The 16,535-nt window shown below is 42.9% G+C and overlaps 3 protein-coding genes across 3 annotated transcripts; 2 read left to right on the top strand and 1 right to left on the bottom strand.

The window, feature by feature from the left end:
* Window positions 1-181: 181 nt before the first annotated feature.
* On the top strand, window positions 182-2,699 carry si:ch211-218o21.4 (actin-associated protein FAM107A). Its single transcript, XM_029156997.3, has 4 exons — window positions 182-342; window positions 1,451-1,542; window positions 1,846-1,987; window positions 2,158-2,699. The coding sequence occupies exons 2-4, from the start codon at window positions 1,451-1,453 to the stop codon at window positions 2,275-2,277; spliced, it is 354 nt and encodes a 117-aa protein (XP_029012830.1). The 5' UTR covers window positions 182-342; the 3' UTR covers window positions 2,278-2,699.
* A 1,741-nt stretch (window positions 2,700-4,440) lies between these two features.
* LOC114859026 (troponin C, slow skeletal and cardiac muscles-like) lies at window positions 4,441-7,722 on the top strand. Its single transcript, XM_029156849.3, has 6 exons — window positions 4,441-4,568; window positions 5,078-5,108; window positions 6,019-6,165; window positions 6,237-6,351; window positions 6,824-6,960; window positions 7,269-7,722. The coding sequence occupies exons 1-6, from the start codon at window positions 4,545-4,547 to the stop codon at window positions 7,298-7,300; spliced, it is 486 nt and encodes a 161-aa protein (XP_029012682.1). The 5' UTR covers window positions 4,441-4,544; the 3' UTR covers window positions 7,301-7,722.
* A 1,312-nt stretch (window positions 7,723-9,034) lies between these two features.
* On the bottom strand, window positions 9,035-13,155 carry efhd2 (EF-hand domain family, member D2). The gene is made up of 4 exons (XM_029156848.3): window positions 12,713-13,155; window positions 11,477-11,624; window positions 11,217-11,351; window positions 9,035-10,949 (listed from the first exon to the last, which is right to left on the bottom strand). The coding sequence occupies exons 1-4, from the start codon at window positions 12,997-12,999 to the stop codon at window positions 10,818-10,820; spliced, it is 702 nt and encodes a 233-aa protein (XP_029012681.1). The 5' UTR covers window positions 13,000-13,155; the 3' UTR covers window positions 9,035-10,817.
* Window positions 13,156-16,535: the final 3,380 nt, after the last annotated feature.

Raw genomic sequence — 16,535 nt, 5'->3', positions numbered from 1 at the left:
AAATTATTGGTACAAAGCAGAACCAGAAAAATAAACAGAGCAAAAGAATAAGAACAAGCCAAATGCATACATTTTCATAAAGTGTAATAATCATCTTTATAGTTAAGAAAGTACTGCATCACCCGTGTACAGAACACACCAGAACCTGCTGTATTTGTAACAGGAGAAGGTAAAGCACCGCTGTCAGTGAGTGTCTGTAACCGTGACGCCGGGTCACACGGCCGGAGCCACATCCAGGGCTCTCAAGTAACACTGGTCTGTGTAGTGTCACTGCTTGTTGGGTCAACACAATGGCTAAAGTCTTTAGGCAACAGCCTCTCATGAAGGACCAGTACAACACAGGTAGGACCACGGCTTTTACTTTCTCTACGTTAGAAAGTGAAACAGCTCAACCAGATATTCAGACACCAGATGTTTGTGTTTTTACAGATGCCCTGCTTCAAGATGTGTTTACTGTATGTTCAGAATATTCCCCTGTGTCGACAGTTCACACTGTATTAATTATAATGCACTTGATTATAATCACTTATCTGTTTGTCATACAATGGTATATTGACAATAATCACTAGCTAAAGCTTTTCTACACTTGAGTCGTTTTATTTATCCAACTGCTCTATTTAATTCAAATTAAATTAAATTCATTCAGTTTATTATTTATAAGACTAAAACAAAAGTTGTCCTTGTTCTTCAGTTGGATGAAGTAATTTCAGCTTTGAGTCTTTCCACTGTAGCTCTGTGAAGAACCATCCACATACGATTGTTAACTGACAAAATCAATAATTCACGTGTGTATCTCTAATTTCAACCTGGTCTCAGGACGCTCTCTGCATGTCGACCAGGCTGAGGCCCAGCGCCAGGTCCTTCAGTGTCAGAACCTTAGAAACTCAGTGTGGTGTCAAACCGCAGATGCTGATGTTTGTTGGGTTTTTAACTCTCAGGAAGATTTCTGTTCATATTGTTGTGGTTTAATCCATCAACGTAGCCAATGGTGTCAGATACAGATCCTAAAATCAATATGGCTAATTAACTATGCAACACATTTATATTTCTGTTTGTATAAATGCAATACTGTCCTTCATTGAGCTGCTGCCGTCTTGTTCCTGTTGCTTTGAACAAATCAATAAGCTAACCAAGTACAGAAACTGATTAGATGATCACATTACAGATTTGGTTCAAGGCTTCAGGGCCACATATGATCTCTGGAGCACCTACTAATTACTTAATCATGCATTCAGCTGCTTTTCTGCTAGACTTTCTCCCAGACTTTAATTATTGCAGCCTTTTTACAACCACTTTCACCTCTTCTCGTGCCTCCATAATAAGGTGCACAGTTTTTGCCTGCATTTGGTTAGATCCTGGGTTCACTGAGCAAATGTACAACACTATAATAAAGCTGAGTTCTGAATTTTGGGCCATTTTACAAAATAAATACCTGTTACTTTTTTGTTAGATGGACCCAAAGCTAAAGTCTGTTCAAGGCAGTCAAACCACCTCAAGAAGCCACAACAAGCTTCACAAGGAGCTGCTACTGGCCCACAAGAGGCAAGTACCATTTGTTGGAGTCTAAAGTGAATTTAACTATCGTTATTGAATTAATTGATTTGTTAATTGTCTTAGTGTGCTCTATATAATATTTATTTAGACAGGCCTCCACTCTAAATATACACAGCCTGATCATTAGCATTAGTAACTCAACATGACTATGGAGTAAAAAGGCGACAGACCAGCAAATCTGAAGCTGTCAAACACAAACATAGTTTTACAAGTTCTACTAAAACTAAACTTCAATCACTGCATATCGTTGGTAAATCGACTCCAGCTCTGTGCTTCTTTCTCTGGACTTAGTGGTCAAGTTCTGAGCAGCCGATCAGAACTTCAGCAGGTCCTGGAAAGGAGGCAGAGGGTGCAGAGCGTCCAGAATGAGGAGGGGCAGCGCAGGACGCCTCTGGAGGACGTGCTGCTCAGACGTCAGCAGAAGCAGCTGGAGGTGAGACACCGTCCTTTGGTTTCAAAGAGTAGGGCATCGTTAGCTTCAGGGGAAAACCTGCATGAAGTGACGTCAAAGACTCCTCAGAACTGATACAGGCACAAAATTGACACAATCCTACAGTCGTATGCTTGTCTGTAATAATAACTTAGACATTTTCTTTTCAACAGAGAGAGAAGGAAGAAGAGGAGAAGGTACGAGAGGAAGCTCAGTATCTGGAGTACGTTAAAGTCCGACAAAACCTGAGGAAGATCCACGCTGCGATGCAGAACAAGGCTGCCAGCACCTGACATGTGACGCTGAGCCCTGCTGAAACATGAGCTACTGTACATTTAGAGGAGATTTTCATATAAAAACCCCAGACATCATTAGGCTCACAAGTCTTTGGATTTCTATGATTTTACCTTTGGAAAAAGAGCTGGAAGTGACGACTTTGTTATTTCTAATCTTTATTATAAGAGCTTTTATAGAAGGGAAGTGAAGAATGAACCCAGATAAGAAAGTAGCAGCAAACATCTACAAAAGCCTCGTGATCTGGAATAACCTGGATCTGGATGCTTCCATTTACATTAATGCCTTTGAGCCTTTGAGCAATTAGAGCTTTTCTACTAAAAATGATAAACGGCATGTTGTTAAAAGTCTACACTTCACTCATTTATAATGTGAAATGGAATTAAAATGGAAATAAAAATGTGGTATTGTCCAAATGCTACAGGACCAAGTGTCTTTACTGGTAACAATTTACACAATGTGTTGAGTGCATTAAATATATCTGCATGGAAAATATTGTATATTTTTGCAATGGGACAAAAATATAGGTTTTAGATTGTGCTGCACTTGTTGCACAATGTCAGTGTCTCCGTGTGGTGTAATAAATAATTAATGAAGACCAACTAATGCAACTTCTTCTCATGTAATGAGGTTTTGTCAAAGTCTCCTGTGACAGATTCCACTGGCAGTTCTGGAGCGATGGGTCCCTGTGATTAAAATGCATCACCTGATTAATCGTCATGCGTCAACCAAGGCGTCTGCTGCCTGTAGACGGTCTGCACAAGCTGCTGGGTGGTCATCACCTCCGGTGGCAAAGAACAAAGCAAAGGTTACAGTGAGCACTCGTCCACTGTGGAGCAGGATTTTTATGTTGTAATATTGTCTGAAGTCTTTTTTTGATGTGGGATCGACGCCCCTTTAGCACTGATCCCTACATTTCTATTAGGTCCTGGTTACGTTTGTCTTTATGTGATTTGTAAGAGCTATCTCTCTTTTTAAGGAAGACGCATGAGGTTGTCACACAAAGAACAACAAATACATAAAACTATGGAACATTTTATAACTATATATAAGCTCAATCATAAGTTTTCCTCAGTGTTTGAAATAAATATGTTTAGTCTGAGTAGCTTAACATGGAGATTCACAGGAACCAAGTACGAAAACATATCAGGTCAGAAATAATGATAGCGATGAACTGAAGATGGTTTTTCAAAATAAGCAGCTGGAACCAGAAGTCAGCTGATTACCTGAATCCAGGGTTTCTGACATTACCTCAGTCCTGTTAAGCCTATTAATCAAGATTCAGGCAGTAACTAGTGGTAGGAGGGAGTCATGGTTTGACATTGACATGACATTCATTCATTTTCATCGTGACCATAATTCTGTCACAATGTTTGGGGTATTTTCTTGTGTCTTTGATTTTGCCACAGCCTTTCAGATGGTTTCCAGTCCGATCTTTGACCAGGCTCAGTGCTGGCAGTGACTGGAGTCAGGTTTCTTCATGACAACAGATCCAAGGTTAGCGCTGATTCACACATGTGCCCTTGACTAAAAATAGCAGGTCTCTCCCAGAGAGAGCGACTGTGGTGACAAATCCCTGTTGTGCAGCAACTGTAAATTCCCAGATCCAACCTTTAGACCCGGTCCATATCAGAGTAAACGCTGACTCCAATAAGACTCTGCTGGTCCAGGTTCTGTTACATGAAGGTGTTGAACAGGGAACCCGGACACACATCCAGGACGCTCACCATCAGAGAACTGTCTCATCTCAAGGCACACACACACACACACACACACACACACACACACACACACACACACACACACACACACACACACACACACACACACAGTGAGAGATGAACAGCAGAACCAAGCTGGTAATGGTGCCTGCTCTTATGTCTTGTTGAAAATAATACAATAAACCTGATGACTACAAACAACTACAGTTTCACGCTATAATTTTGTTTTTTAGGGACCTGATCCCCTTATTTCTGGTTTATGAATTTTAAGTAAAACAAACAATAAAATCTAAATTAATATTAGCATATTATAACACTGCTACGTCTGTACTTATTGGAAGTTGTTGCTGTCAGTGTTCTGCTATTGTTGGGCGGTCGTATCCTATTTTTAGTTGTGTCACATCATCACTCCTCCCTGCATCATCCTTGAAATCGTGGGATGGGTCAAGAGCTTTATTCGTGCCCCACTCGCTGCCCAACAATAAAGACTCTGGGTTGGTCCTGACAGGTTTGTTTCAGTGCAGAGCGAAGCCGAAGCCGGAGCCATGGATGACGTGTATAAAGCAGCGGTGAGTACCACCAGGCCCGAGCGCGGTCTGATTAGAAAACATGGCCTTTTCATTAACTGCTACAAAACGATATGTCTTAAAGCAAAACAGGCCAAAAACAAGCTTCACCGTAAAACCTGAGACAACTAACAGGTCCTGAAGCAACGTGGCAGCTCTCTGCTCCAGAGGTCACTGGGTGCTTCAACAGCTTCAAAGTGGAAACGTTTCCTCCCTGGAGTCGTTTTTATTCCTTTATGTTAATATCCTTTAATTATTTTCCAGTTTTAGAATTGATCATATTTTTATGTTGCTCTTCTGATTTCTTTTCCATGAGCCACAACCTTGCTCCGGTCAAACCCTACTTCTGTGGCTGATAATAGAACAAAGAGCAGCCGAATAGTTTAGGGGGAAATTATAGACAGCTGAACAAATGGCTGCCCCTCCCCTACGACCAGGAATAGGGATGAGGACACTGGGTGAACATGAAACTGCAGGTGAGGGGTGATTCATTCTGCTTCTATTTCTTTCAGGTGGAGAACCTGACAGAGGAGCAGAAAAATGGTGAGAAGGCGTGTGCCTGCAAACAGCGTCCCCTCTGTTGTCTGCCTCCCCCCTGCTCCGTCCCCGTCTCCCCCTCTCTACTCCTCTGGGGCTCAGCTGTGTGTTACCTTGTGTTTCCACCTCACCTGTTCTCCACTAGTCCTGTGACTAGTGCATCCTCTGCAAACCCCCTCTTAGCAGACTTCACTTCCTGTTGACGCACTCACAGTTCACCTCCATGTACTCTCACCTCATTACTCCACCTTAGCTCTTTGCATGGACCTTGGTTGAAGCAGCTGTTTACTCAAGCAGGGAACCACTTTCAGTCCTCCAGGTGAGGATGGTTGTAGTGCTTGTCTTCTTGGAGCTTTGGGTTTTAAATGGAGTCAGTGATACTGGACGAGAGGAGTGGTGGTGGTGTTGGGTCCTTCATGTGGATGGGTTTTTGTCTGTCTGTGTCTGAGGTTCTGTTCTCCTTGTTGGGGGCCCATGTGTGGCTGCAGGCTGCTAAGGCTGCTCTTAACAGCCGTTAAGGCATCTCTGGAGGGGAAGCAGCTGCAGGGTGATGAGTCATGGTTTCATCCACATCCAGTTTCTGATGGTTTGTTAGTCCAACCAATGGCACCAGAACGTTTTTCAGCAGTGGTTGAGGTGATGGAGCGGATGCTGCTGATCCAGGATCCTAGTTTAATTGTGGTTGTAATGAAATCCATTACAGGTCACTTAGGCTTTAAATTAAGCCTCTGCTCCAGCGTCAGCATCTTCAGCCTCCATCATGTGTGTGTTTGCCTTCATTCAGAGCAGTGGTGCCACTTCTGTGCTGTCTGCTTCACGCAGAAACCCCACAACCATTGATAGTCATCTATCCTGGGGACTGGACCTTTTAGGACCTACAACAAATAAACTTGTATTCCTATGTTGTCTCCTCCAGAATTCAAGGCCGCCTTTGATATCTTCATCCAGGATGCAGAAGACGGCTGCATCAGCACCAAAGAGCTGGGAAAAGTGATGAGGATGCTGGGACAGAACCCCACCCCAGAGGAGCTGCAGGAGATGATCGATGAGGTGGATGAGGACGGTATGTCAGTGTTACAGCACGTTACCAGAACCAGAACCAGCGGAGACATTGTCTACATGATGTGTCCACAGGGAGCGGCACAGTTGACTTCGATGAGTTCTTGGTTATGATGGTTCGCTGCATGAAGGAGGAGAGCAAAGGGAAGTCAGAAGAGGAGTTGGCCGAACTCTTTCGCATGTTTGACAAGTAGGTTCCTCTTGCAAAGATGCACAATTATAGAATAACCTTGATGAGTCCACTGGACCAAAGCCAACGTGTAAACACCAAAGCCAGCATATTTGCTCCTTTAATATGTGGTTCGGTTTGTTTAAACCTTTTGCAGTGAAGAAGCAGAGAGAGGACTAGTTTATGTGAGGAGATCCGATACCTGTGGTGTTTCAGCGTTTGTTGAGTATTTTGCAGTATCTCATTTTTGGGTGAGATTTGACTGGAGGATGATCAGCGATCATGATTCCAGTCACTAGAGAACATAGACACAGTGACTGTGCTGGTGAAGGCCTTCACTGTTCATCCACACCAGTCACAACAGGTGAATGGATAGAAGCTTGCTGAGCCTGTTACATAACCAGTTCAACGCCTCTGGGAGGTTCAGTGCAGGAGCTGCTGTCGCTGCTTTGCCCACGGCTGTAGTTGAGCTCATCCTTCATGTTGTGTTGAGGAACGGAGACGGCTACATAGATTTGGAGGAACTGAAGACCATGCTGGAGTCGACCGGAGAAACCATCACCGAGGACGACATTGAGGAGCTGATGAAGGACGGCGACAAGAACAACGATGGCAAAATTGACTACGACGGTAAAGAAATCAGTTCATGTGGAGTTTGCACTTCCTGCACATGTATGTGTGTTGTCTCCTACTTTAAGTAGGCACCTTTAATCGATGCTTGATGTTAGATCAGATCGATCTGTCTCTGCTGTTGATGCTCCAATAACTAGTTGTTGTTGCATAAATGAAGTGAGAATTGAACTCATGTTGTTTCGGTCAGCTGGACTTTACTTTAATAACAGCCATCTGTTGACTTTGCCCTTATGTGATGCTGTGTTTAGCTTTGAGCATGTGTCACATATGTTATATACATGATCAGTGTGTGTTTTCCCTGACAGAGTTCCTGGAGTTCATGAAAGGTGTTGAATAGAGTTTTCAGCTGCCTATCACCCCTTCACCTTCCTGAAGACACGTCTCCACCTTCTGGCCGCTTTAATCAACACTAGAAATAACGTAAAAGATTTCGTCCATCGTTTCAGGGCTTTTGTTTCAGTCAATCTTCATCCACCCACAACCTTCATCATTTGAACGTGATGGACCTGCACTGAGCTGTATGTCGCTAAACACGCTCAAAGAAAACAGAGTAATGTAATTATTGTTTCTACCAACAGGCCTGTTTGTCCCAGCTGATGGCAGCCCTGCATCATTTAAAGGGTTACAAGAAAATTAAACCATGTCACTGAAAAAGTCTTTATCTAGTAAAGTGGCTGTAGACCTGATTTAGAGGAATGAAATGTAAATTAAGCAATATGTAATTAAGCTATAAAATACATTAAATTCATAGTTGTTTCATTTTGGTTTCATTCATAAAAAAGCTAAACTTTGCTGACCACACACCATTCTGGAGATCAAAGCTTCACTATCCATCACACATACTGTACATGTCACAGGTTTACACTCAGCTTATGCCTTAAAACCCAAATCAAACAAAAACCTTCTGGTCTCACATATGTAGTTATTGGCTCACCTCACCATAGGTACTGATGAAGTGAGAGGTGGACTATAAGGATCAAGACCATCACATGGGGTCAATATTAAAGGAAAATTATTTTTTAATAGGGACTGACCAAACGATCTTGGGTAGTATGTAACAATGAAGGGACACTCAGATTCCAGCTGAGAGGGGGGCGGAGCCAGCCTGCTGGAGCCCAACTGCTCAGTTCGCCATTGTTTTCCTCGCATAGGCGTACAGCACTAAGCCTCGTCCTCCTCCAAACGGCGTCACTTGTCGGCGCTTTACTCTGGCTCATACAACTAACCACGAATATCAGACTGTGCTAAAGAACTTGCTGTCTTCTAAATAATCTACAGCGGGACCTTCAGCCATTGAATATTAGTGCTGTAAGCGTATGCGAGGAAAAACAATGGCAGACTGATCAGCTATGCTCCAGCAGGCTGGCTCCGCCTCCCCCTCTCAGACTGGCCCCGCCCCCTCTCAGTCTGGCTCCACCTCCCTCTCAGCCTAACCGCTGCTGGGCCAGGTATAGAGGAAACCAGGAAGCACTAGTTTTAGTTTTTGAGCCCACGGCTATGGTAAACCATCTGCCTAGGCGTCTCACCAAAGGAATAAATTATATTTCTCAGCATTTAAATTATGGAGATATTATTAATATTTAATATATTCCGAAGTTGTTTTGGTCAAACCCCATTGTGAACTTTTCCTTTAAAGCCATAGTGTCGTCATAATAATGGAAGCAGTTGTTGTCACGAATTGGACCGTTTGTCCCTGACTACACCATGAACGAGCTCTATGTTTCTGTAACACTGCTTCTCTCTCGTTTTGTAAGAGTGGAACACTTAGTGAGTTTTATAAGAGAATGTGGACTTAAAGACTTTGTTACCACGGCAGAGGCACTGATACACTTAGACAAGCTCAACAAGTGTGTATCTAAACTGGTTCCTGGCTTATTTGAACAATGCAGGAAACTAGATAACGGAGAGAAATAATAGGTGACGAACAAAAAAGTCAGAAAAACTCATGGGTCAGGATGACGAAGGGCTGCACATACACAGTTCTGTTCAGTAAGTAAAGGTCAAGAGACACGCTATATAAGACCAGGACCACACAGAACGAAACACAGAAAATAATGAGGTTAAACAATAGTTTGGCACCATATGCAATGAAATTTATTCAAAATCTAATGTATTAATATATTTCTATGTAGCATAAAGTACAAGATGGCACAGTTTGGAATACTATTAAAATTAAAATGTATTCATTACCGTAGGTCAGATATCATCCCTGTGAATAAGAGAGTGGGTTTAAGGGTGCGCTGTTAGGAACAGAAAGATGCTGCAACCTCAACTCAGAAAACAACCATGTGAACACAGTGTTACAAAAATTCATCCAAGTCTGACAGAATACAGTGTTGAACAATCTGGACAGAATCAGCAAGAAGAGACAAAGTCATGTGCATATATTAATAGAGCAGATCTTATATTTTAAAAATGATTTGTTTTCTATATTTACAAAATCAAGATCAGAACCATAAACTGGTCGAATTCTATAAATGACCTGAGACCTATTATTTTTTATAGTGTATAAAAAGTCAAAGATCCGACAACTACTCACTGCTCATCCTTAACTTTGCAAAACAAAATTACAAAACACGGAACGCGTTGTTGTTACTATTATTTCAGCTTGTTTTAGACAAAGTAACAAAAGGTTTCCACCTCATACAGAACCAACCAAAAGTGACGTGTAATGGAAAATGATTTACTTCACTAAAGTGATGGTCCTGAAGGTCAGAGCATCCGACCAGTTACCGCTGGCTTTTAACATGACCTTGATATTGATGCGTTAAAAAACACGGACAGCAGCTGGACTGAAGCAACATCACCTCTAACAGATGATTAATTCATGAAAGAGGTGAACTACTATTAAATGGAGGTGATATGAACAATTAATTATGATGCATCAAACGAACAAGTGCAAACCGTGTGAACCTTTCGGACAAAAGCCTTAACTGGACTAAACAGTGATGGTGATCTGATGTGCAGAGAATGATCTACAGACTATGAGCTCAAACTGTGGGGAAGTTCCAGCTTGACATGTGAAAACCTACAGTAAAAATAAAACATTTACTTATAAAAGGCCTTTTTGCATAATTTGGGTTTTTACCAGATATTCTTCTAGATATCTTTGTGTCCAAACCAGCACCTAACAGAAAAGCTAAAGAAAGATAATATTTATGTTAGTGAGTAGATCAGCACAGGGATGTTTGACCTGCAAATACATGTTGCCATGGATACTGCTAATGATTCTGATCGGGGTATGAAATAAAATAAACTGGTGGTACAGCTGCCTGTCGGTCCTGTGGCTGATGAACACGATGTGGCAGGAAACACTATTGGAACTTGAGGTTGTGCCACTGATAATTCAGAATCTCATTTTTGTTCTCCACATGAAATCTAAAAAATAATTCTGCACTTGTGGTCCTAATACTCACACGTTAACTTTATTAATACTGTAAAAATACTAAGAAAAATGCAGTAAAATGCCACAAGAGCTTCAGTCTTCAGTTGTTCTGTTCTGAGGGAGGAATGTGAATGCAATCAATGCAGGAGAAACTGCCTGAACAGAAGCAACGACGTTAGTGAGGGATTGTAAACGCAGGAAATGATCCTGTGGAGTTATTATCAGTGTTTTGTTGGAATGTATGTAGTTTTACATTTAGGTAAAGGGTCTTTGATTGTCCAAAAATTTTGCATCTGTAGTAAGTGATCAGTTTAAAACACAGATAGCGTTGACTTTAAAGGCAAAGCAGGACAGTGGTCTGAGCCTCATTTGATCCCTGAACACCACCGTCTGCACACGCAGCAATGAGGCACAGCGACAGCATCAGTACGAAGGCAGGAAGGTCCTGAGTGGGAGAGAAACCTGGGCGTCACTTAAAGGCCGACTGCAGCTCCTTGAACGCGGCTCGTCTCTGTTTCTGATCCTCAGCTTGCTTCTTTTTGGCCTCCTGTTCTTGGCGGATCTCAGCTTCGAACCGGTTGGACTCACTAATAGCCTGGACCTGGCAAGGAAACACAAACACAAACCAACCTTTAGGCTGAACACACAAGTACAAAGAAGTGATTGAGGCCTTGAACAGGTGCAGGACACACAATCCGACATGTAGATATTTTCTTCTGTAGCCGACACTTGTTTTCATGTTACACCTACATGTTTTTAGTGTTTCAGCGGCTGGAAAGGGAACAATGGCGCCTTGCTTAGAGCTGTTGCAAGCATTTTCTCCAGGAAACACATTCTAGTAATGTTGAAAACGTTGGCATGTGCTTACTTTGGCTTCAAAGAAGGTCTTGGCTCCTTTAACACCTTCTGTGGAGACGTCGATCTCAGAGAGGCGGGCGAGGACGCTGAGGCCGCTGTCCTCAGAGAGCTCTCCTGCTGCCGCCTTTCTGAATATGAGCAGGAACTGAGGACCACAGGAGCAAAGGTCACTTTTTTATTATGGACTATCCATTATCTTTTATCATGACACTGCCTTTGCCAGCTTAAATCTGAATTATCAGTGGTTCTGGGGTGGTTGGTTCCTCTCACCTCTCTGAAGCTCAGTTTGTTGTCCAGGTCCTCGTCCACCTCCTTGATCATGTTTTTCAGGCCAATGTGCGTTTGTGGAGCGCCGAGCTTCTCCATCATCAGCTTCAGCTCCATCAGGTCGATGTAGTTGTCTTTTCCCGCATCAAACCTAAAAACATTTCAGACTGTTAACTTACTAAACCGTTGCATCATCGGGTGTTTGAGTTCCTTCTCTGCTTCCACAGGCCTACACGCGCACACACGTTTATGAAGGACGTTCTTTACTTCCTCCTGATACTTCTCTGCAGCAGATTATTGTTTCCTACTACCTCTTTAGGATCAGACATGCTAAACGTGTTGCATTTTCTGCCACAGATCAGTTCTTTGGGTTACTTCATTAACTTTGTTCGGTAACTTTTTGATTGAATGTCATTCAGGTTTTGCAGATTGGATCTGAAACACTCAATCCACAATTTTTTCTACTGCTTCTATTCATCTTCCATAGGATTCACTTTGAGCTGGAGTAGGTGGTGAGACGTTTGGACAGGCCTCAGCACGACAGGAGTGTGAAGAATTCAGGCTGAGCACAGCACAAAGTGATGCACATGCACCAACACCAGGCAGCGAAAGGGCGTCTCCTAAGCGAATCCACTGAATATTCAGTGAATTCTTTCTAAATAAACTGACTGCACGAGTAAGAAAACCTACATCTAAGAGGAAGTAGCACCAGTGATTACATCAGTGCTGTGCTGAGTGAGTCATGACTGCACCCACAGAGGAACCTGAAGGAAATCACAAGGAAGTGTAGATTTAACCTGTTAACCAAGTTAACTTATCATCCACATCAGCTCCTGTCACTAACATGACAGATGACTCACACCCCTTGGCAACACAGGACGAACCAGCAACCTGACTGCATGACTGCATGACAGTGGGCAGATGAACTACTTATGTCAGACCCCATGCAGCTGATCGCACCGTCAGTGGGTTAGTATGATAGTTAATACTATAAATAATGATAACAGCATCTCATGTCATTACATTATGACTCCAGACACTATTACAACTACACCGTTCACATCAAACTAACAGAAGACCTGGCTGATCATTAACTGAAGCTTCGTTCCCACTGCGTCACGTCCACACCCACGTTCATCGCACGACTCGTTTCTCTCACAGACTCCGAAGTCTCGTCTGACTCGAGGCCTACGCGAGGAGGCTCGTCGCTCAGTTTCCGCGTCAGACGCTCGCACTCACGTTTTGAACATCTTCTCCATGTCCTTGATCTGCTTGCGGGAGAACTCCTTGAACTCCGTGTAGGGGTTGAACACCTTGGCGCTGGGCTGCACGTGCTCCCCGTGGCCCTCGTTCAGCTCGCCGCGCCGCAGCAGCTTGGCGCCCAGCTCCGAGTCCGCGTTGGCGGTGCTCAGCTTCTCGTCGGCGCCGTCGTCGGGTCTGTGGAGGTCCACAGCAACAGGCTCCTCGCCGCCCTCCTCGATCTGGAGACGGCGGCTGAGCTTGGACGACAGCTCGTCTGTGGCCATAGTGCTGCTCCGCTGCTTTTGGTCAGTTTACGGGAGGCGACTCAACGACAGCGACGGTCCGTCGTCTCGTTCACGGAGCATAAGCTCAGATCCGACAAACTCTGTTCCAGGACGTTGCTGCGGACACTACTTCTTGACTACGTCACGCGGTAGCCCCGCCCCTCAATGAGACACTTCCGCTTTTAATGACCCGTCTGTCAGTGTTTCCAGCCAACGAGTGTCCGCGTTAACTGGTGACCAGCAATAACGCGGGTCGGATTCAACAACAGCTCCTTACGCCATAACTAATGTTAATAAATATAATAAATACAGCCCTCCCACCTCTCACACACTCGGGACAAAACAACACATGTGCAATATGTTAAACAGGAGTAGTTAAGATAAGATAAAGCTTTATTTGTCCCACAGTCTGGAAATTATATAAAACTAAAATTATAATAATTAATCAAGTGAATTAATTTACAAACTGTCTAAGTCTTTGTTTTAAGAAGAGCTAAGTTTCGTCAGTTGGGTTTATATATAAATGAAACTGAGATCAGCTTTCCACAATCTATCTTTTCCCAATACAGAAAATATTTTTATATATTTATTTCAAAGCCAATATTTTTACCCTAACTGCATTCCGTTGCCCTGTGCTTGTGCATGTGTAATGACAATAAAATTGAATGTAATCGAATTTAATCTAATTCATGGAGTGTTGAGACGTAGCGTACTGTTCTTTAGCGTACTGTGTTTGTCAGGCAACAGCAGAAGCTCAAATGAGAAATGCATCTTCACTAAAAGAACATGAGGCCTGAGAATTATACAAGCATGAACTGCTGAAACATTACACTTTACTTGATAACTTGGGTCACACGGTTTAACAGTCTACATTTATTATTTTATTTATTATTTATTTATCTAGATTTATCCATGTATATCCCCTGTCACTAGAGGGCGCTCTAACACCGTGACGACTACAGTTCAGGGCCTAAAGCAGATGCGTTACAATGGCCTCATGCAAAGGTTTAGCTTAAGGTAACTTTAACAGGCGGTTTAATTCCAATTATTTTAGCAGAAATAGTTCTTAAGAGACCAGAACAAAATCAACAGGACAGATTTTTTTGTACAGAAAATCAGACGACCTGATTAACTGCATGAAGACTGAGGACAGTTTTTCATCTTCAGTTAAATGAGTGTGCTTTGTGTAAATTTTGTGAAAGAAAACAAAGAGTGCCAAGAACAACTGTTGTTCAGGTGTCAACAGAAGCATCATACAACATAAAATCATAATTATGTGTATAAATATACAGATAAATATTTCACCCAACAGGTAGGAGAGTACACCAAGTACAGTCCCTTGGTGTTATTATACTATTCCGCTGCTAACATGGTCTTAGAATTAGTACAATGTCTACTTGAATGAGAAGGTTGAATATTCTTCATGTCTTTGTAGATTAGACTAGCATACTAGCTGCTGCTGCATTGTGCTGGTTTCAGAACAGCGAGTTTTATTCCTGTTCTAGGGTAGGACTGAGACGTAAAAACTGCCCACCAGCAGCTTGTGAGAAGCCAAATATTATAAAGATATGCATATATATATATATATATTCTAGACTGCACATGATAAACTGTTAACATTGTTTCTGCAAAATAAACTGTGCAGGCCAAACACAGTCACATGGAGGCCAATTAGCTTCATAGGCAACCTATTTAAATAATACAATGTAATCATTAATTTAATGAAATAATATTTTTCCACTAATCACTTTACTTTCCAGGAGGCTGTTTCAAAACCACACAGAGGTTTGATCAGAGTGAGAGCAGAACACACAGCTGCTTCTCCGCTCTCATCATCTTGCTGCTGACGGGAAGAAAAACATCATCATCTCTCAGTCGTCTCCCTCGTTCTCATTTCACAAGTCTTCCTCATTGGCAGAAGATTAGAAGAGTCACACACACACACATCTGTGTGTGGGTGTTGGGGTGGGGGCGTCTCAGCTGTTGGGTTCGTCACAGAAGCCTGGGAAAGTGGCATGTGCCTCCTCGGCGTACTTGACCCCAGCAGCAGCTCATTGTTTCCATTCAGCCTGTGCGACTTGTCGTATTCTGGTCATGTTTGAGTGACACATGACTATCTGGTGTCTTATGGTTCAGTGAAGTTGTGAATGTTCGTATCATTCAACAGATCTTCTTCCTCTTCTGTCTTCCACCAGATTTTAACCTGTGAAGGTTAATGGTGGGAGCCAGAGGAAAGAGGAGTTGCTCCTGCCAGTGTATCAGAGATTCATCTTTAACTTGAGATCACTGGTCCCAGCCCAGTGATATGCTGGGAAACCTCTGTCCGGTCCAGTTGTGGCGCTGCCATGTCTGAGTCTGGATTTAATCCATCCTGCTCGGTTCCAACCATTAAGATCTCAGCTGAACCTGAACAGAGTTTATCATAAAAAATAGAATTAATTAATAATTTTTACTGTTTACGCTTCGTCAGAAGTCAAACTCGCTCATTGTTTGTATTGGGTCATGATTACCTTAAACGCTATGAACACAGAGGAATCTAACACCAGCAGACTAAGTCTCGATCCAGGGTCAAAATGTTTTTCCATATTAAAATCACGTTGCCATTCAGAGTAGAATGTGTCTGTGACGACAGGGAAACATGACAGAATGTGTAAAATCTTCTCGTGACTGAGTCGCTCCACGTCCCCACAGTCCAACATGAACATGTAGATGGATGAGGGATTTGAGTCGATCATTGCGTGCAGCTGTTCCTCCTCAGCTCTGTAGACAGAGGTTCCCATTCTGACCCCCTTTCTCTCCAGCTCCCTCCAGTCAGCACATTTACCCACATAGTTGAGAAATTAATATTAATGGTAGCTGGTAAATAAAATGTGATGCTTTCTTTGCAATAATCAACTTGACCTTTCTCCTACATTAGCTTATTAACTCCCTGCTCACAGTTTGTCCCAGTGACTCCAGTTGAGTTTCAGAGTCTGACTGGACTGAGGGTTCTAGAGGTTCTACGTGTAGAATAGAGGCCAAGCTCCTCTGTGGAACCACGTGCTTCAGGTCCCTTGGAGTCTTGTTTCTCTGCCCTTCACCCCATCCCCCACCCTGAGCCTGGATTTGCTGAAGGTGTCTTCTGTTAGAGGGCGTTGCAGGGTTTTCTACTGTAAACAGCTGTATTTCCAACATTACTTATAGTGTCATGAGATGACTTGTTGTGAATTGAGTTGAAAATTGAATTGTCACACTGGTGTTTTTCAGTTCTGTTCTGCTTTTCTCTGTGGCCATGAATATAAAGAAGTTGTGTAATGAAGTGCGGTTAGGGGCACCAGTGGTTCATCACTGCAGGTGTGTTATGTATTATATGAACCTAGCTGGCGTCTTATGCAGGAAGGCAGATCTAAAAAGACCCTGCAACAGATAAGCAGCTACACTACTGGAATCGACCAGTCTAGGTTCTAACGTCTATCGTATGCATAACTACAGTCAGACGGTTCTGGTGGACGTCAGAAGCTCCATATGCATAAACATAAACTAATCCACCTGCTACA

The sequence above is a fragment of the Betta splendens genome, chromosome 7 (genome assembly GCF_900634795.4).
Source record: "Betta splendens chromosome 7, fBetSpl5.4, whole genome shotgun sequence".
Taxonomy (NCBI): domain Eukaryota; kingdom Metazoa; phylum Chordata; class Actinopteri; order Anabantiformes; family Osphronemidae; genus Betta; species Betta splendens.
Note: the sequence above shows the minus strand (reverse complement) of the source record. Positions and strands in the feature narration are given on the sequence as shown.